This window comes from Colobus angolensis, unplaced genomic scaffold (assembly GCF_000951035.1).
Source record: "Colobus angolensis palliatus isolate OR3802 unplaced genomic scaffold, Cang.pa_1.0 Scaffold515, whole genome shotgun sequence".
NCBI lineage: Eukaryota > Metazoa > Chordata > Mammalia > Primates > Cercopithecidae > Colobus > Colobus angolensis.
Genome location: NW_012118655.1, coordinates 2,212,335 through 2,232,712, shown reverse-complemented (window position 1 = coordinate 2,232,712; position 20,378 = coordinate 2,212,335). Strand labels below are relative to the sequence as shown.

Here is a 20,378-nt window from a genome sequence, read left to right as displayed (position 1 = left end):
AGGCTGGAGTACAGTGGTACCATCTCAGCTCACTGCAACCTCTGCCTCCCAGGTTCAAGCTTCTGCCTCAGCCTCCCGAGTAGCTGAGACTACAGGTGCGTGCCACCACGCCTGGCTATTTTTTTTTTTCTTTTTGTTTTGTATTTTTAGTAAAGATGGGGTTTCATCATGTTGGCCAGGCTGGTCTCAAACTCCTGACCTCAGGTGATCCGCCCACCTTGGCCTCCCAAAGTGCTGGGATTACAGGCATGAGCCACCACGCCTGGCACCCTGGTCCTTTTCAAATCCCTTTCAAGAAGCTAGTCTTTCCCGTTCTGACATATGTGTTTCTGTAGGCACCTCTGAACCTGAGGGGTCCCAGTGAGTGTCCTGTGTGATCCTATTGCTCTGGGTTGTCTGCTCAAGACAGGTTTTTGTGAATGGGCTAAGGTTTCCCTGGGAGCCAGGCATGGGTGTCTCTGGGGGCTGATGTCTCTCTTTTCTGTGCTGATTGTGTAAGCTGCTCTTTCACAGGTCTTTCAGGGAAAAACCTATTCTAAGCCATTTCTACTCACAGCTACTTTCTTTTGGAAGTAGTAGGGTAATAGCCCAAAGCTATAAAAGAAGGTGCAGCATTTATCAATTGATTGATTAACCAATCAGTCAACGTGTATTTGTGTGGTGTTTTCTGTGTGTTTAGCAGCATGCTAGCTGCTCCCTGGAGAAATAAAAGAAATGTAAGACAAGGTCTTGAACTTCAAGTTAGGATTCCAAAATGATTAAATGGGAAATGATTATAAAACACCTACTAAATTTAGATGTAGAGAATAAAGTCTTCCAAGGAGAATTTCTGTAGTTGCAAATGACATTTCCTGGCCCCAGGAAATGAGTGAGGTGGTCCAGTCTAGGCCCCTTATTCTATTATTTCCTGATGTGGGAGGCAATAAGAAATGACCTGTGTCACATGAAAGTGCCACAAGGGAAGGAGTAATATTGAGGAGATTTATCTGGCAACGTGTGGAAGATGGAATGGTATTAGTGAGACCAGTTGGCTGCTGCCAAAGTTCAAGTCTGCATATATGAAGAATATAGGAAGAATAAGACACATAGCTGAGAATATGAAGTCAGAGGGGTAGATCCAAGAGACAGCAACAGTAGTACTGTATTAATCCATTCTCACACTGCTGTAAAGAAATACCTGAGACTGGGTAATTTATAAAGAAAAAAGGTTTAATTGGCTCATGGTTCCATAGGCTGTACAGGAAGCATGGCTGGGGAGGCCTTAGGAAACTTGCAATCACGGTGGAAGGCAAAAGGGAAGCAGGCACATCCTACATGGCTAAAGCAGGAGGAAGAGAGCAACGAGGAAGGTGCTGCACACCTTTTTTTTTTTTTAAGACGGAGTATTGCTCTGTCACCAGGCTGGAGTGCAGTGGCGTGATCTCGGCTTACTGTAATCTCTGCTTCCTGGGTTCAAGTGATTCTTCTGTCTCAACCTCCCGGGTAGCTGGGACTACAGGCACCCACCACCATGCCCAGCTAATTTTTGTATTTTTAGTAGAGACGGGGTTTCACCATGTTGCCAGGATGGTCTCGATCTCTTGACCTCGTGATCCACCCGCCTCGGCCTCCCAAAGTGCTGGGATTACAGGTGTGAACCACCGTGCCCTGCCACTGCACACTTTTGTTTTTGTTTTTGTCTTTTGAGACAGAGTTTCGCTCTTGTTGCCCAGGCTGGAGTGCAGTGGCGCAATCTCAGCTCACTGCAACCTCCGCCTCCCAGGTTCAAGCAATTCTCCTGCCTCAGCCTCCCAAGTAGCTGGGATTACAGGTCTGTGCCACCACGCCCGGCTACTTTTTTTTTTTTTTGTTTTTTTAGTGTAGAGAGGGTTTCTCCATGTTGGTCAGGCTGGTCTCGAACTCCATACCTCAGGTAATCCGCCCACCTCAGCCTCACAAAGTGTTGGGATTACAGGCATAAGCCTCCTCCAACATTGAGTATTACAATTCAACATGAAATGTGGTGGGGAGGGGAGGACACAAATCCAAACCATATCAAGTGTCTAGACAGAAATACTGGCTTTGTCACCAGATCAACTTGGAATCGAGTTTGACTCCACCTTTCACTAACTCAATGACGTCGGAAAGTTTTGAAACTTCTGTGAGCTTCAGTTTCCCCATCTGTGAAATGAGTATACTAGTCCCTGCTTTACAGCATTATTGTAAAGCTTGCATGAGGTAACACATAAAGGCATGGACACTTGCCTTTGTGCATGGCGAGTGCTCTGTCAGCATTAGCTTTTTGCCATTAGTCCATATCAGCTGAGATGAACTGAGCACCGACCTAGTGTCACACACTGTGGTAAGTGTAAGGATGTAGAGAGGATATAGGAATGGCCTCTGTCTTGATGACACCCACAGATAGATATTATCTCCTATGTGGAGAGAATTGTCCCATGTCTCCTTGAGGCTTCTCCAGATGAACTAAAATGGCACGTCTCTGCAGTGGACCAAGGAAGAGCTGTGGAGTTCTACAGTTGTATTTCCCCTTGTGCTGTGTCTGTGCCTCATTATGAAGGGACCAAGTTCTTATCAGAAAAATAGACCAGGCATCCTGCAGGCCTACGTACAGTTCTGGCCTGTAATGTTGCCAGCCCTATTCACCTCCTTCAAAGACACCATTTTTCTCCTCTTATCCCCTCTTCTTCTGGCTTAACCAAAGCAATGACCCCAGAAAACCTAGACATTTGGCTACATCAAATAGGCATTGAGTATGCCTTTAAAGTAACCCCTTCCCTTTAAATATGAGTATAATTTTAGGATGATTCTTATGTCTGCAGTTTGTCTATGCCTACTGATGTGCACCTGAATTTGTTTTCTATGGGAAGGAAATTTAGAAGTTCTAAGCAAACACTGAGATCACCTTGTTCTTCACTATTCTCTGCCTTACACATCCATATCAATCCCTCCACATCCGTTGTTGACCACAGGTGGTCTGACCCAGAGAAGAAACACAGAGAACATTTGTCTCCTCATGGAGACCATCTGTTCTTGGACCTAGAGCCACTGAAAGAAGGAAGCTGGACCATGAGAACTTCTCCAGGTATCTGGGCCAAGCCACTTTCTCTAGGGAATCAGAGGAAGACTCATCTTCTCCCTCTTCTAAGAGGGTGCCCTGCCAGCGGAAACTTTCTGGATCATTAGAGAGAGTTTAGGGAGGTCAACTCTATTGGTTTCGTAAAGGTAGAAAAGCAGACAAGGAATGGGTCTCTGGAACAGACTCACCGCAAATACAACACAGGCTATGGGGGATGAATATTTTTAGGTGAGAGGGAGTTGCAGGGCAAGGGAGAAAACATCTATAGGTTGAGATTCTTGATTTTAACACGCAAAGAATGTTTTTCAGGTTAAGAAATTTTTGCAGGAGTATTTGTAGTGGGCCTGATATCTGGAATTTTGTAGTTTCTTATTCCCTTTTCCTAATGATGATCAAATGAGAACATTCTGGGAATTGATACCTTCTCCCTGTCACATTCTTGTTAACTGGTTCCATTTCAACAGACGGCCTCTTTTGTATGGTACATAGGTTCTTGACATCTGTGAGGACTGATGATGTCCAGAGACATTCACAAATCTTCAAGTTCATGAGTGCGGAAACATTTGTACAAGCTCCTGGCTTGCTCCCAAACCACATGTTTCTCATACATTGCCTCATATCATAGGTTAACCACCTTTTCAACTTGAACTGTGGTTCAATCTACCACATTATGGTGATTTTTCTTTTCCCCACACATAAACCAGTTTTGATTAAACAACGAAAACAAAACACACTATAAAATTTCCTGCAAGGCCAGCAATAAATGAAGAGCCACAGGGGCAAAAGAAGCTGGGTTGGCGGGGGGTCAGTAGAGCTTCCTCCGTAAGAGAATTCCTTTCACACACCACTTCCCAGAAGCACAAAGTTCAAATCCAGGCCTCTACATGGGACAGATAACTGTGGGATATGGGCCTTCAAAGTTATTCATGAATAGTCTAAACTGAGAATTGAGGTCTGAGAGTGCCTCAGGCTTCTTCTGGCTCCACACTTCATTCTTGGGCCCCTGATCCTCTCCCTCCTCCCACCCTCCACCTTCCGCTCTCCGGTAGGTCCCAATGTCTGCTGTTCCCTTCTATGTGCCTATGTGTTCTCAAGGAAGATATAATTTTATACCAGCTCTTTGAAATTCATTATCTGGGATATGGATCACCTGATGTCATTTAGAACTAGCCCCTAAAACACTCTAGACTTTTTTTTTTTTTTTTTTTGAGATGGGGTCTCGTTCTGTTGCCCAGGCTGGAGTGCAAAGGCGCAATCTTGGCTCACTGCAGCCTCTGTCTCCTGGGTTGAAGCAATTCCCCTGCCTCAGCCTCCCAAGCAGTTAGGATTACAGGTGCACATCACACGCCCGGCTAATTTTTGTATTTTTAGTAGAGACAGGGTTTTGCCGTGTTGGCCAGGCTGGTCTTGAACTCCTGACCTCAAGTGATCCACCTGCCTCGGCCTCCCGATGTGCTGGGATTACAGGTGTGAGCCACAGCACCCAGCCCACTCCAGACTTTTCTTCATAAGTGTGTGCATTCCCAGCTAAACACGGTTGCAGGTTATTGACACATCTAACACAATAGGCTACCAAGGAGAGTGGGAAAGCCAGATTCAGATACCTTCACTGCAGTTCTTCAGGGCAAAGAAGTCCACTGCAGACAAGCTGCGGTTTCCACTGGAGACGTATTCCAGGGCCACTCGAAAGGGGTTGTCTGGGCGCCCGATTCTTCCCTGGAGCACTGTCCAACTGGTTGCATTGGAAAGCAGGGGAGAAAAGCATAGAGAAACAGTTATGAGAATTAGGCGTAACATGTGGACAGGGTCACGTCCTTGCAGGGACTTCAGGGCTTACATTCTTCGTGGGCACCAAGAGATGGGACTCTAAGTGGCACTGAGGACGGTGACTCTGACAGCAACAATCACTTATTTTCTTTTAGTTCAGCGAACTTAGAGATCCAATTCACAAACCCACTCTCACCACTGGCATTTCTTTTGTCATATTCTGTTTGAGGCAAATTCAGCTCTTTGAACTATTTCAGTAGCTAGTATCACAAGAAAGAAAATATATACTTGAGAAAACCTGCCAGCAGACTCAAGGAAATGTCTTCAAAACATTTATCACTCTATTCATAATTATCTCTAGAAAGAATGATTGGTTTTCAGAGCTTTATCTGATAGAAAGTCTCGGAACCCTCAGGTTTGTTCTACAGTTACTTAACAGGGAAGCTAGTAAGAGCTATTTATTTACTGCAGGAAAATTAAAGTGCACCGAAGCATGTATTTTGGGGTAAAAGGTACCTAAGATTGACGTGGACTTTGTAAAAAGTGCAAACAGAAAAAGATGGAAGCAGGCAAAATGGTGAGCTCGGCACCCACCTATAATCAAGGATACTGACACTGTCAGAGAATAGACAACAAATTAAATGAACACTTTTACACCTTGCTCATACTATTAACCTCTTGAAATAGGCTCCTGTCACTGATTGGACCATCAAATTTACTTTCCAACATTGATTCATAAATGTCTGCAAGTGTGTGTGTGTGTGTATGTGTGTGAATTTATTTACTTATTTTGAGTGGTTTGTGTGGAAAATAAAAATTACCTAGATTATTTCATATTTTCTTTCCTTAACAACAACTTTATTGAGGTATAATTCATGTATAATAAAATTATACGTACAAAAAGTGTCACTTTGGGAGGCAGAGGTGGGCAGATCACGAGGTCAAGAGATAGAGACCATCCTGCCCAACATGGTGAAACTCCGTCTCTACTAAAAATACAAAAATTAGCTGTAGTCCCAGCTACTTGGGAGGCTGAGGCAGGAGAATCACTTGAACCAGGGAGGTGGAGGTTGCAGTGAGCAGAGATCGCCACTGCATTCCAGCCTGGTGATAGAGACTCTGTCTCAAAAAAAAGTGTATGATTTGATGGTGGGTTTTGGCTTATTTATACATCTATGAAATCATCACAATATTTCACTTTCTTTTTTTTACCACTAGGTTGGGCTTTGGTATGGCGGTACAAGTGGTAAAGGAATAAGGGAAAAACTAGCTTTCCATTAAATTTTTTAAAACATTTCCACCCCCTAAATATAAAGTGATGCTCACTGTAAAAAATAAAAAGCATTGAAAATCCAACAATTCAGAAAGGCTGATAATGGAAAGTAAAAGTCACCTAAAATACCATTGTCCAGCAATAACCACAGTCACCACCTAAGGGAACAACCTGTCAGTTTTTTCTTTTTCTGTCTTGAGACATATCTTGCTCTATTGTCCAGGCAGGAGTGCAGTGGTGTGATCACAGCTCATTGCAGGCTTGACCCCCACCCTGGTTTAGTTAATCCTCCTACCTCAGCCTCCTGAGTAGCTGAGACTACAGCTGCGAGCCACCAAACCTGGCTAATTTTGGTGTTTTTTTGTAGAGACAGGGTCTCACTGTGTTACCCAGGCTGATCTCCAATTCCTGGGTTCAAGCCATCCACCTGCCTCAGCCTCCCAAAGTGCTGAAATTGCAGGTGTGAGCCACTGCATCAAGCCCAACCTGTCCATTTTAATCCATTTTAATTTTTCATGAATGAGACCATAGTACATATACTCTGTAGTTGCACTAGGTCACTTGACGGTATGTCACAAGACAATATAGATTACATTATCATTTCAATGATTGCGTTTTTAATGATTTGTGCATTGCTTCTGATTTTTTTTTTTTTTTTTTTTTGAGACGGAGTCTCGCTCTGTCGCCCAGGCTGGAGTGCAGTGGCCAGATCTCAGCTCACTGCAAGCTCCGCCTCCCAGGTTCATGCCATTCTCCTGCCTCAGCCTCCCGAGTAGCTGGGACCACAGGCGCCAGCCACCTTGCCCGGCTAGCTTTTTGTATTTTTTAGTAGAGACAGGGTTTCACCGTGTTAGCCAGGATGTTCTCGAACTCCTGACCTCGTGATCCGCCCGTCTCAGCCTCCCAAAGTGCTGGGATTACAGGCTTGAGCCACCGCGCCCGGCGCTGATTTTTTTCTTGATCATGATTATGCCGAAGCTAACTCTCTGTACTTGTCTAAATATGGCCTAGGGACAAATTCCTAGAATCAGAGTCAAAGTGTGTACACATTTAGGCATATTGTCAATCCTCCCACAGTGAATCGGGGGCCCATTTCTGCATGCGCTTGCTAACACTAGTTCCCACCAAATCTTTTCTGCCTTTGCTAACTTTTGATGAAGGCATTGCCTAAGACAACCCACCATCTCTTTCAGTGTGGTGCTCCTGGCTGGTAGCTTTATGTCTCTGGTGTCTGGCATGCAGTGGGTGTCTGCTGAATGAAGGAGGTAGTCTTCTTCCCTATCGCTGTTCTCTGTAGTTAATTCAGATCACTGAAGCCAATTCTTCAGCCATTTAATAAAAGTGTATTGAGTTTCCCCACAATAGATGCTGTAGAAGGGATTATTACTGCTGTAAAGTTTGTTCTCTGTTACTGTACCCAGCAGGATTTCCATCCACAATAAAACTGGTGCAATTGAAGGAAAAGGAGGCCTTTTGGTTTAAATGAGGGACTGTCAAAGAAAGTAATATTTGAAAAGAATATGTAAACAAGGGGTTCTTAAGGAGACAAACAAAAAGACAAAAAGACCAGAATTTGTCTTGTTCTTCTGAAAAATAAAGGATCTATTTTTGAGGAAAGATGGTGGTGAAAGGCAGGAGTATTCATATTCTGCCAAAATCATAGCTCTCTGCTCTGAGGAATGATGGATTTTAATTCCAGGTACACAGTGGCCCTTGACAATGATTTCCATTTCTATATTGGCACTAGCCCTCTGGATAAATGTGTCAAGAGTTTTAGGAATTAGTTTCTGAGTTACCGATGCAATAACTTTTGTCTGAAATTCTCTGGCTTCCCATAGTTTACTGCTGCTTTAATAACTTCCAGAGCAGTTGCCAAACATGTATTTTATATCCAGGGAAGTTGGGACTAGAAAAGGGCAAGCTTATACTTAGGGTCAGATTTGTTTAAGAGACCACCAAAAACCCAATGAAAAATAAATCTAAACTCTCTTCTTGGTCTGCCTCCATTTTCTTTGCTTACACCTGCGTGGTCACAGAATGAGCCTATTAGGGTCCTGCTTTTGTTCCTTCGGCTGGTGGCAACTCTACTTCGGTTTGCAGAAGGGAAGGTTATGTTCTGACCTAGAGCCTCCTGGAAACAAATGTGCAGCTGGTTCCATGTGTTGGGGATTTGTGACTGTCTTATCACTGGTGCTTCCATCAATCAATGTGACAGTGTGGGGTGTCCATCTGGACTTTAGGAAGCCAGAGGACTGTATGGACAGCTTGTCACAATCCATTATCTTCCCTGTGTCTCTCTGGAGCTCTCCAGTTCCAGTTCTGGCTCTGCCCCTCATTTGCCTGATGACTTTGAATAAGGCACTTCTCTCCAAAAATGACAGAAATGTTGGATGTTTTCTGGTCAATTGTATTCTGTCTCCAATTTTGCATGAATTTTTTGAGAAAAACACTGACCACCCATTTTTGCAGAGTGCCTATATGATAATGAGTACCTTAGAGTCCATCAAAAAAGGCAGGAGGGTTGGCTTGTGAATATCAAGGTCCATTTCTGACCTACAGGTTAGAAGTGATATGTAGAAAGGCCACTGAATTGGGAGCTGAGTCCTGGATTCTGGTTGTGGATTTGCATGGGCTTGGGCAAGTCCCTGCACCTCTTTGGGTTTTAGTTTCCTCATCAGCAAAATGCAGGCATTGAATTAAAAGTTCCCTAAGGGTCTTTATTGATCTGATATCTATACTTCCTTGGCTGATTGCAGGAGTCCTAGTAACAAAACATTTTATGAAAGCCCTGAAAGCTCCAATTGACAAATAATATCCCACAGAGATGAGAGGAGAATGATTAATCACAGAATCACAGATTTATTTCTGCAAAAAGACTCTGTTTCACCCTCGTTGGAGAAGTGAAGACTTGCTCAAAGTCACACATTGAGTTACCTGCAGACTTAAGATAAAAATAAAGCATATTATTGCTCCAAGACTGCAAGCAAAAGAGACAATGCAACCTATGGATCAGTCAATACAATCAATTGCATTTCATTTCCCTAAAATCACAGAGATAGAGAAGAATATGTCTACTTAGCATTGCTGGAGGGATCATCAATTTGGGTTCTCAGGATAGACCCACCAGCCAGATAGTGAAATACACTGTCAGAAAAATCTCCCAAAAAATCATAAGAAGCCCTAACATGGAAACAAAAAGAATTTCTAAGGCTGCCATGGCTCCCTACCAGCTTAGCTCTACATGTTTAAAGAAAACTGTCTGGCACATCTGATACAAGGCAAGCCAATGATGAGATTGAAAGGTTGGCAGCTGTGACTCTAGAGGGCAAAGGCACCAAGCTATTTTAAGCCCAGAATGAAGGGACACTTTATGACAGCATGTGAGGACCATGAGTGGCATTGACAAGACAGGGAACATGTCATACTTTGCTTCTGTGCAATATCCTGATGGGCATCATGTTGACATAGGGCTAGTTCACATAAGTGAGCCCTCAAACCCTACATCCTTTTCAAAGGAATGCCTTTCTGAGATGGGTTTAGCTGCTGCAGTGTAGCAAGGAAAGGCCTAGATTCAGCTCTCAGCTCCACCATCCACCATCCTAAGCTACGACCTTAGGCAAAGGATTTAACTCCTCTGAGCTCCTGTTTTCCTGTTTTTAAGATGGAGGTCATAATGCCTAACTTGCTGGATTGTTGTAAGTATTTTTGAGAAGGATGTATGCAAAGTAATAGCTCTTAGCACACAGTAGGAGTTCCATAAGTGGAGCTATTCCTATGGAAACCACTGCATTCTCCATGGAATGACACTGGTCCTTGCGAATGTTGGCATCTCAATTCATTTATGAGAGTCAAAGAAGAAAGGAATATAGTAAAAGAGGGTGAGAAAGGTACTGCAATTTATGAATAGCAGCCATCACATTTGTTTAAATAAAGAAAAACTTGGTTAAATGCATCTTTATATGTTAAATACAACTCCAACAAGTTATGTTAGAACATCCCTACAACGAGATGTATTAGGATTTGACTATGATAGCAGATCACCCTTCCTCTCAGAATCCTCCAAAGGCTGCCACCTCACTTAGAGTAAAAGTTTCTTCTTTACCTTTGCATCTTCCTGTAGGACATGAAAAGATGCTTTGTGTCTAGTTCTTGGTTAGCATTTGTTGAGTTGCATTCCATTTCTCAGATATTTACTGGTGCACTGTTGCACACTAGCTAAAGTATTGGATGCTCTAGGGATGCTAAGGGTCTAGGATTTAGCCTTGTTCTCAAGGAGCTTACAGACTGGTGAGAAAGAATAAACATATGTACCAAGATTTTTAGTGAATGGCAGCATAGAAGAGGCAAGTGAGAGGTGTAGGCACCATATGCTATTGAAGCAGAGGCCAAAGTGATGTCTCCAAATGGGAGGTCAGGATAGGAGTATCTTGAGGATGGGTTGTGAAGAGGGATCAAGAATTAGGAAAAGGACAATGCAGAGAGAGAGACTGGCCTGAGAACATGAGCAGAGGCCACATAGACAGTACGTGTTTGGAGAACAGGTGGTCCAGTCCTGCGCATGCCAATGTTTTCCATTGTCCTCTACAGGAAGGATGACTTCTGTGTCTTGTCTTCCCACCTCCTTAATGCCAGAATGGTAGATCATTCATCACATGTCTCCAATGCCTTATACATCATAGACACTCAAAAAATATTTGTTGATTGAGAGGACAAATGAACATATTTCCGTTAAATCAGACAAGTTTCTGACACTCGTGGTCAAAATTTATATTGCAGTGGAGCTGAGTTAATCCAAACGTTCATGTCAATTCATGAACACTAGCTGTCATCTATTCACATGATAATGATACCTTCCCTGTTAGGAGAAACGCAAAGACTGGGGAACTTTGGCGGTTGCATTATTACTACATAGCTCATCACATAACTCTTGGCCTTCACTTGCCAAGGGCAAATCAGAAGGAATCAGAGAATTACGTAATTGAGACCTGGAGGATACTTGAGTTCTCAACTAGGACAGTTACCATCTGTTGCATAAATGTTCTCTCCAGTGCAGGTCGGGCTTGGACCAAGTCAATGTGAATACTACATACAGCAGCATTAATAATATGACCAACAAGAGTTAAAACTTATTAAAGTCCTACTATATGCACTGCTTATAGCTGAGTTTTAAATGCAGGTTGGCATGCCTCTACAATCTTTAGAACACCATTTTATTCTGTCATTTAAGCTCCCTGAGGTTAGAAACTATTTTTCTGAGGCTTTATTTCTATTTCCGGCTCTGATGAACATGGCTGGGGACCTGAAGCTACAAGATGTGGCCATCCTCATGTCCTGTGCTGGTCATGAGCACCAAGTCATTCAGGTGGTGACTGACCTCCTAGCTGGGATAGCCAAAGTCACGGGTGAGATCGACAATGACAAAAGCCACATAAATTAGATAACTAGCCAAGTCCCTGTCACATAGAACACAGTCACGTGATGACGATTATTATCAAGCATAACCCTGTCAAGACTCAGGCCACACTGCTGGCATTCCTCCACATGTGCCTTTGCTAAAAATCTCTCTTGACAAGTGTCTGGACAAGGTGTGAAGGTGTGAAGATTTGTTAGAAACAAAGAACTGAGCCTGTGGGAGTTTGTCTAGATCAATATAGAAAGAAAGGAAAAAAAAAAAAAAACCAATTGAACCTCTCTCTCTAATCTTATCCTACAGGAAAAAAAACCCACATAACTTTCAAGTTTTCCTTAAAATATACTTTATAGTAATTCTGTAGCAAATATAAACCATTCAGCACAATTTTTTATTGTTTCCATTAAATCAGCCTGCATTTAAAGCATTTTTATGGGAGATAGCAGGGGGAAAATGCTAGATCAATGTAAATTTTAGTGTGAAGTCCTTTGTTGCTTATTAATTTTCTGTAATAATAATTACACATGGCATGTGGCATAGAGTCTTTTATCCAAGTAGCCTTAGCCTTGGCTTTGTTATTCACTTGCCCTTCATATTTTCCCACAAGTTAGATGAATATGCTCTGAAGGGGATCAGCTGTGATAGGAAGAGGTTTCAGGTTGAGTGGGGATCTGGCTCCCAATGGCCCAGGGTGGAGAAGAGCTGCTCTGAGGCTAAGGGGGGACTCCAGGCTCTGTAGGAGGGGCCAAGGCAGGGATGGGTTCCCTGGGGCCGCAGGTCTGCTTGTTGAGACCTTAGCATTGTCAGCTGTAAAGCAGTTTTCATTCATCGGAGATGTTAAGTGGGTGACTGGGATCTCGAAGGTAGGCTAGCCTTCCTGGGGTAGAGGCATAGAAGATGTTCCAAACTGCATTTCCCTAATTATTTTCACATGTTTTGGAACAAAGACAACATAAATGGTCCTGAGCTCTTTTTCCTAGCCTCCTTTTTTTTGGGGGGGAGGGGGACAGGGGTGGAGTGTCACTCTGTCACCCAGGCTGAAGTGCAGTGGCACAATCTTGGCTCACTGCAACCTCTGCCTCCTGGCTCAAGCGATTCTCATGCCTCAGCCTCCCAAGTAGCTGGGATTACAGGTGTGTGCCATCATGCCCAGCTAATTTTTATATCTGTAGTTGAGATGGGGTTTCCCCATGTTGGCCAGGTTGGTCTTGAACTGCTGACCTCAGGTGACCCGCCCACCTCGGCCTCCCAAAGTGCCTCCTTTGGGGTTACAGGCGTGAGCCACTGCACTCGGCCCTCCTAGCCTCTTTTGAGCTTCTTCTAACTTCCCCTTTTTTTCTCTCCTCCCTCATTCTCTCCCTCTCTCCCTCCTCTCTTTCTTGCTTCTATTCCTCCCTCCCTTTTCCTTTCCTTCTTTCAAGAGAAATATAATAATTAAGCAGCCAGACTTTTATTGGCTGTGTGACCTCAGGCCCCTGGACCTCCTGCTCTCATCACTTGAGTTCCACCCCCACTGGGAGTTTTATAGTCTCAATTCTGCCTTTTATTGGCTGTGTGACCTTAGGCCAGCTACCTAACCTAACCTCTCTGTGCCTGAATTTTGTAATTAAGAAGTGGGAATAATAATTGACTCATAAAGGGGTGTTGTGAAGATCACATGGGTTGAGATATGTGGGCATGTAGTTAGCACTCAATAAGCATTAGCAGATGCTGTTGTTATTATTATGCTAGTGTTTCTTTTCTCTCCTAAATCCAATGTGGCTGATGATCTTATAAGGTGAAATAAGAGATTGATGATGTGGTGGAATTTGGGGGTTTTGGAGGAGAGCCTCCCATTCCAGACATAAAGGTTTTCAGGGCTCCTTCCATTAAATATGAAAATCTTATTTAGTTTTCCCAACAAATGCATGAAACATATCATCACCCCCATTTTACGAGAGAAAATTGAGGCTCAGAGAGCTGACACAGCTGGTTCATGTAGTAAGTACTAGGAGGCAATGTGAACCCAAGACTATCTTCAAAACTCTGGCACTTCCTACTATAATGCACATAGGGTTAAATGTATGCCAAATGCAAGTAACTCATTTTTTAGAAGAGCTTTTGGTGGGTCAGAGGTGGGTCGTGTTTGAAGAACAGCATACTAATAAAGGGTGCATCCTGCAGATATTTTGGCCCCTTTCAGTGTTGCCTCAGGCTACCCTATTCCTTTTCTACTCGACCTCTGCATCTTTAGAATCTGAATTGGAATATGCAGGCTTGTGGGGGGCTGATGTCCAACCTGGCCGTGGCTGAGCATTTTTCCTTCATTCTGTATACCAGGCCAGAAAGCAGGAGACGAAGAATCTACCTCTAAAGACTTAGCCTCTAAATCATTGCAATCGGGATGGGGAGGAGTAGACTGATCATAGCCACAGTTGTCAGAAAAACATAGTAGTAGAAGTGTTCTTAACTGGCCTCTGTGTGACTAATTTGCTTGCTGGATTAGCACAAGCTCTACATTTTACATGCCATGAAATACGCTGTGCACTCTGAATGTTCAAGGTTGCTGAGTGGTCAAGGTTACTGAGTGTTCAAGGTCACTGAATGTTCAATGTTACTGAGGTTCAATGTTCAAGGTTACTGAGTATTTAAGGTTACTGTGTTTAAGATCACTCAAAGTTCAAGGTTACTGAATGTTCAAGGTCACTGAATGCTCAAGGTCACTGAGTGTCCAAGGTCACTGAAAGTTCAAGGTCACTGAATGCCCAAGGTTACTGAGTGTTCAAGGTTACTGAGTGCTCAAGTTTATTCTTCAGTACCCCTAGACTCCCTACTCCAATCATTTGAGTTCCACACCCACTGAGAGTCAGTTATGCTTATTCTGTCAGATGCAGAACATGATACCCAAAAGTATGGCCCCTTGGCATGCTGAGTCCTTTGAAATGAAGGACATTGGAAGGGTCTCAGAAGCAAGTTCTCTGTGACCTTCTCCTCTCCTCGTGTCTCCCACCCCTCTTTCTCCCTTGAAGTGAGTTGTAGAAACCAGAATTCCTCTTCCCCAAAATCAGTCATAGGAGCTAGCACCCCTCTCCCCTGGAGCAAGCCGTAAAACTAGAATGGTTATTCTCTCCCTGTGGCCTTGAAGACCTTCATTCCACAGGGGTCCTGTTCCACACCCAGGAGGAAGAAATGCTAGACAGGGAGGCCAAGGAGAATCTGAACCCACAGGCTTGCTAGGTTTCCCCCTAAGTCTGTCACCACTGGATCATCCCCTTTCTGTCCCATCCCCTTCTGTAATGGCTTCATCAAACCAAACAAAGACATCGGGTCTTCATTTCTGAAGGTTCCCAAGTAACGTAAAATTTTGATTAAACCAATTTGTTTTGCTTTCCTCTTGCTTTCCTGTCTTTTGTCCTAGGAGTGTCCAGAGTGACCTTTGTGATGGGTAAGGAAGAATGACACACCTTTCCGCCCCTACAGTTTCTAAAACTGTTTATGCCAGCTGTACTCATTAAGTGGATGAAATACGCAGGACAACATTTGAATACTTTGGAAAGACTGGTAGCTGGTGAGTCACTACAAATAATTACTGTTGAATTAGGTGTGAATGGGGCAACAGAAAGGTCAGGAAACAAATCTTAAAAATCCGGAAAGCCTCCAGAGAGCCTTCAGATTACTTCACAAGTTTTAAAATTATTTCCATTTTAAAGAAACGGAGACTGAACATCATGGATGAGGTGTTATGAGTGTGATTTATGAGAAAGACAATGAGGAACTCTAATCAACAGACCACACCACACTAATTTGGCGCTACATCAAGCATTGGTGAATTAGCATGCATTTAGAAGTTGCAAATTAAAAGAAAACATTTAAGGATCTAAGTTGATTCCCAAACAATTGGTCCCAGTAGTATTATCTAAGAGGGATTCTTCTTTGCTCTGGTTTGTATAAAAAATACATAGCAGATGCATCAGTAGTTTTTTCTTCTTTTTAAAGGAAAAAACACTGATTATCCAGACCAAAAAAAAAAAAAAAAATCAAGTGAGAGAAAACTTCTAATCACGAGTAGTGACCCTGAGAATCCTGAATTTCCTCTTTCTGTTTCTCTGAATTTTGGATTAGGTCCCTTGCAAGCCACCTCCTCCTCCAGCATCTGCTGAGTATCCCTCACCAGGGAGCTGTGGGGAGGGACCCAGCTGAATTCTGGGCAGGGGAAGTGAGAGGAGAGAGAGTGTGGATGGTGCCGGCATTCCAGGAATCACTTAGAGTTAGAGAAGAGACCACAGGAGGGGATCCCAGTGAGGTTTTTCCACTCCACATACTTGCCAGACAATCTTTCTGGCAGGGTGGGTGGTGGATTTTCTGTGATTAGAGTCCCAGGTGACCATTTTGCCTTTCTAACTCTTTCTGTAAGGAGATGTGGGCACATCACCCACCAGCAGCCAGTGGGAATCTGGAATTTGGTTTCCTAACTCTCTCTTCCTTCCAATAACTTTTTAGCACCATCTGTTCTTTTCAAATACAATCTTTTCTTTCAAGCCAAGTCAATGCAGTAGGTTTTTTTTTCTTTCAATACATCATCCCCGTGAAGCAGGATAAAGACAACATTGAAACTGAAATGTGGCCGTTTCTGTGGGATCCCTCCTTCAGTCCAGTTTGCCTCCAGCTTGAGGCCTGAGTCTTGAGCAGGGCTGGAGTTGGGGCATTCATCCAGGGCCCCCACTTCAGAGCTCCGAGGATTTCCCAGTCCTAGAAGCATCCTCCCTGCCCATGCTCAAATGATTCCAGCAGCCCGTCTTGTTCCCTAGAGAGGCAGCCTAAATACCACTTAATGCCTTCATGTACTGATTGGTTCAAACGCGAATGTAAACCTCTGAGCCAAGCAAAATGCTGACACCCAAGCCCAGAGGCTCCATTTCAGCCATAAATCTCTGGCCAAGTCAAGCCAGTGTACTGAAACTTTATACAGTAGGGTGAAACTTGCCATAAACTGTGGTCCTGTAAGCAAATTCTGGGGCTGGGATAAGTGGTCAGCCAGAAAAGGCTGGAGGGGCCTGGTGAGGTGGGGTAAGAATAGCTCACAGACTTGTACCTGCTGGAGAGGGTCCCCCACCCACACCTTGCTATGCCCTGCCCCTTCACTGGGGTGGTCATGGTTGGGACTCAGAATATGACCCCAAGGTATGACACCTTAGCATGATGGGGACTTTAAACCAAAGGACATTGGAGGGGCTTCAGAAGCAAGTTCTCTCTGACCATCTCCTGCCTTTCTATTCCCTGCTCCCCTTTCTCTTTCAAGGCAAGTCATAGAAATGAGAATTGTGGCTGTAACCTTCCCCCTGCCTTTCTATGTAGAGCTGTCCATAAATGAATTCTCCAAACTATCTTATTGGATAGCAGGTCTTAAGACCCTAGTTCCAGAGGGTCCTGCCCTGTACCAGGGAAGAGTGAGGAAGGAGTGCTACACAAGAGACCAAGAAGAATCCAACAGCCAGGCCTTTTTGGGGTCCCCCTCAGTCTATTAGCCTTAGCTCATACCCTTTTGCCCAATCATATTTCTACATAGCTATCCGTTCTTCACTGAACCTAAGCATACAAACAGAAAATTTCCCCTGAGTCTTTGGGTTTTCCTTTCCGAAGGCTTCTATGTCATGGAGAACTTTGATTAAATACGTTTGTTTTGCTTTTTCTCTTGTTAACCTGTCTTTTGTTATAGGTGTGTCGGCTGTGGTTGTTGCGATGAGTGAGGAGAGGGATCACACTTTTCCATCTCCACACTAGGAATGGGAAGATAACTGTCAGAAGCTTTGATGGATGGTGCTCTGAGCCCTCTTGGTACACAACAGGCTCACAAGCTCTCCCATGCTGCTTATACTTCATGGGGGCAAGTATCCAGGATAATAATGTTTTTGCAGGCTTGATAGATGTTAAGACTGGTCAGAATCTTGGAAATCACTGTGTCTAATCCTCTAATGTGGCAGAGAAGAACTGAGACCCAAGGACATATCCACCTTCAGCCAGAGGAGGGGTCCATTCTACACTCTGTGTCAGGAATAATCTCTTTAAAACTCAAACATGGCATGGTGTGGTGGCTCATGCCTGTAATCCCAGTACTTTAGTAGGCCGAGGTGGGTGGATCACGAGGTCAGGAGTTCGAGACCAGTCTGACCAACATGGTGAAGCCCCATCTCTACTAAAAATACAAAAATCAGGTGGGCGTGGTGGCGCACACCTGTAATCACAGCTACTCAGGAGGCTGAGGCAGGAGAACCACTTGAACCTAGGAGGCTGAGGTTACAGTGAGCTGAGATTGTGCTGCTGCACTCCAGCCTGGTGACAGAGCCAGACCCCATCTCAAAAACAAAAACAAAAACAAAAACAAAACAAAACCCTCAAACATGACCACAGTTCTCCAATGGCCTCAGGACCTGCCTCTGGCTCCCTGCACATACCAGGGCTCCTTCATCCTCCACATATTACTCATGATGTTCCCTGTACCCAGAGGCCATTTGCTACTATTTTTTTTTTCTTTTTTTTGCTACTTGGCTACTCCTCATTGATCAAGACTCATCTTGGTGTTTTTCAGGAATACACCTCCCAGGTTGGACCAGGCAACTGGTATAGGGGACAAGGGCAAGGGGTGCCAAACCCTGTCTGAGAAGTTTTTGGAAAAGCTTTTCGGAGAAGGTGGCACATACTACTATTGGCTGGCTTCCTTTGGTCCCAGTAGGGTGGGCAGCAAAGCCAGTATCATTGTTTGAATTGTGACTCACTCAAAAAGATATGTTTAAGTCTTAACCCCCCGAGCCTCAGAATGTGACTTTATGTGATAACAGGATCTTTATAAAGGTAACCAAGTTAAAATTAGATCATTAGGGTGGGCACTCATCCAATATGACTATATTCTTATAAAAAAGAGGGGAATTTGGACACACAGACAGATATACACACAGGGAGAATGCCATGTGAATATGAAGGCAGGGATTGGGGTGATGTATACTGAGGAATGCCAAAGATTGCCAGAAAACCACTAGAAGCACAGTGGCATGGAAGAGATTCTTCCTCACAGGCCTCAGAAGGAACCAACCCTGCTGACACCTTGATCTTGGACTTCTAGCCTCCAGAACTGTGAGACAATGAAGTTCTGTTATTTAAGCCACCACTTTCTGGTACTCTGTTGTGGCAGTCTTTGCAAACTAATACAGGTCGATCATTCAAAACCATCCCCACTAACTGGAGAAACAAACTTTGAAAGTATTTTTGCAGACTGGGGATGAATGGTATCATTTTTCTGTGTGATGACCAGCCCGGTGGACAGACAGCCCATAGGCTGCTGAGAAAACAACTCATTAATTGCAAAGCAGCCCAATTTTCCTTGTGGCCAGAAATTGCACAGAACATTTTTTTACACATTTACCTCTGCCTCCCAGATGAATAATATCACCATACCCTTCAGGGAGGCCCCTCTGTAGAATGATACTAGGAAGTGCTTGCTAATAATGCAGGAATCAAGGGCCCATTAGATTTGCCCAGGGTCATGCTCACATCTTTAAGCCATGCTTGAAGAAACTAATGGAATTTGGAATTCAGAATTGAGGCCTCTACCGTGTCAGCCATATGGGAGCTTTCCAGAACATAGCAAACAGAACTGCTTGAGAGGCCCTGAGATTGTACTAATGATATGTTCACTTGGGAGTCAATTTCTGGGCTGGGACTGCCACTGCCAATTTTCATGACTTTTGAGGGTCAGCTCAAAATTGTGACCTGGAACTTTTAAGGGATGCTGAGCCTGCATGAGAAGCAGGGGCACATGGAAGAGCCAGAAAGATGGGGGCCAGGCGCTGGAGGGCACAGGAATCTCTGGACACAGGCCAGCGTTTCCTCCCATTGGCTCATTTCTCTCAGACTTGGAATCAATACAATAAGAAAGCCCCAAACCCTCAGGATCATTTGACATGGTCCCTAGCCTATACACTGGAAACTGTCATTTTCCAGAAAGGACAGGCTCCTAGTTTTTGGCTGGTTTAGTCCTTAAGTGATACATTTAATTGATAAGGACTTGGCCATCTCCAAAACAGGAATAGCCCACTTCCTTTACCTGTCTCCCAAGAGGTATATGCAAAGTGTCTTAATACAGAGCTTCCTGGATACCCACTGTTTTATAAGTGTCACTATAGCCACTGGTGAGCTTGCAATGCAGTTTTCTTAAAAACAAACCAAGCAGAAACCTCCAAAGAGTCCATAAAAACTGGCTCCTGGGGATGAGGCTGTAAAACCCATGTCTTCACCCAGGCCTTTTTGTGATAGGTCACAGAAGCTGGCGTCTGTTCAGTTGCTTGGCATGTTTCTCAGGGAGCTGGGCAGGAGAGTAGGAGCCCCCTCCTCCTTCCCAGTTCCCAGCATCCTCAGAGGTTAGAGGACTCTAGAATAGACCGTGACAAAGGCTGCAAAGATGGAATCTGGCATGTGAGCTCCCACCTTCTGTGAATTCTGTGGGTGGTTGCAAAGTTCTGCTGACAGCTCAGAGCAGGTTCAGAGACACCATTCAAAACAGCCCTGAGTCTCTGATTCAAAGGGCTTGTGGCCTCTGCCCCAAGGCAGGTAATGGACACTCAGGCTCTTCATGGCTACAGGGTGGGGCTTGTGTGGCAGGAGCTGCTGCAGGGGTATCTGAAAGTGGTTGAGACTGTGGTCTGCAAGAGTCTCTGGCTTTGGAAACCTGCCAGTGATGTCATCCAAGTAGTGAAGGTGGTGCCTGTTACATTGATATTAGATAATAGTTACACTAGTGCCTGCCATCCTTGGACACTAACTCTGTGTCAGATGCTAGGCAGGAATTCTTCACAGTTATCTCATTTAATCTCTTAGGAGCT

The 20,378-nt window shown here is 44.1% G+C and overlaps 1 protein-coding gene across 1 annotated transcript in view; it reads right to left on the bottom strand.

Annotated features, from left to right (window-relative positions):
* The window catches only part of ALK (anaplastic lymphoma receptor tyrosine kinase), a gene marked incomplete at its 3' end in the record, with an annotated part of 732,271 nt that overhangs the window by 186,944 nt on the left and 524,949 nt on the right, over window positions 1-20,378 (bottom strand). Inside the window, exon 5 of the mRNA XM_011960583.1 lies at window positions 4,681-4,808. Coding sequence (XP_011815973.1) covers window positions 4,681-4,808 — 128 coding nt within the window. The remainder of the gene's footprint in view (window positions 1-4,680; window positions 4,809-20,378) is intronic.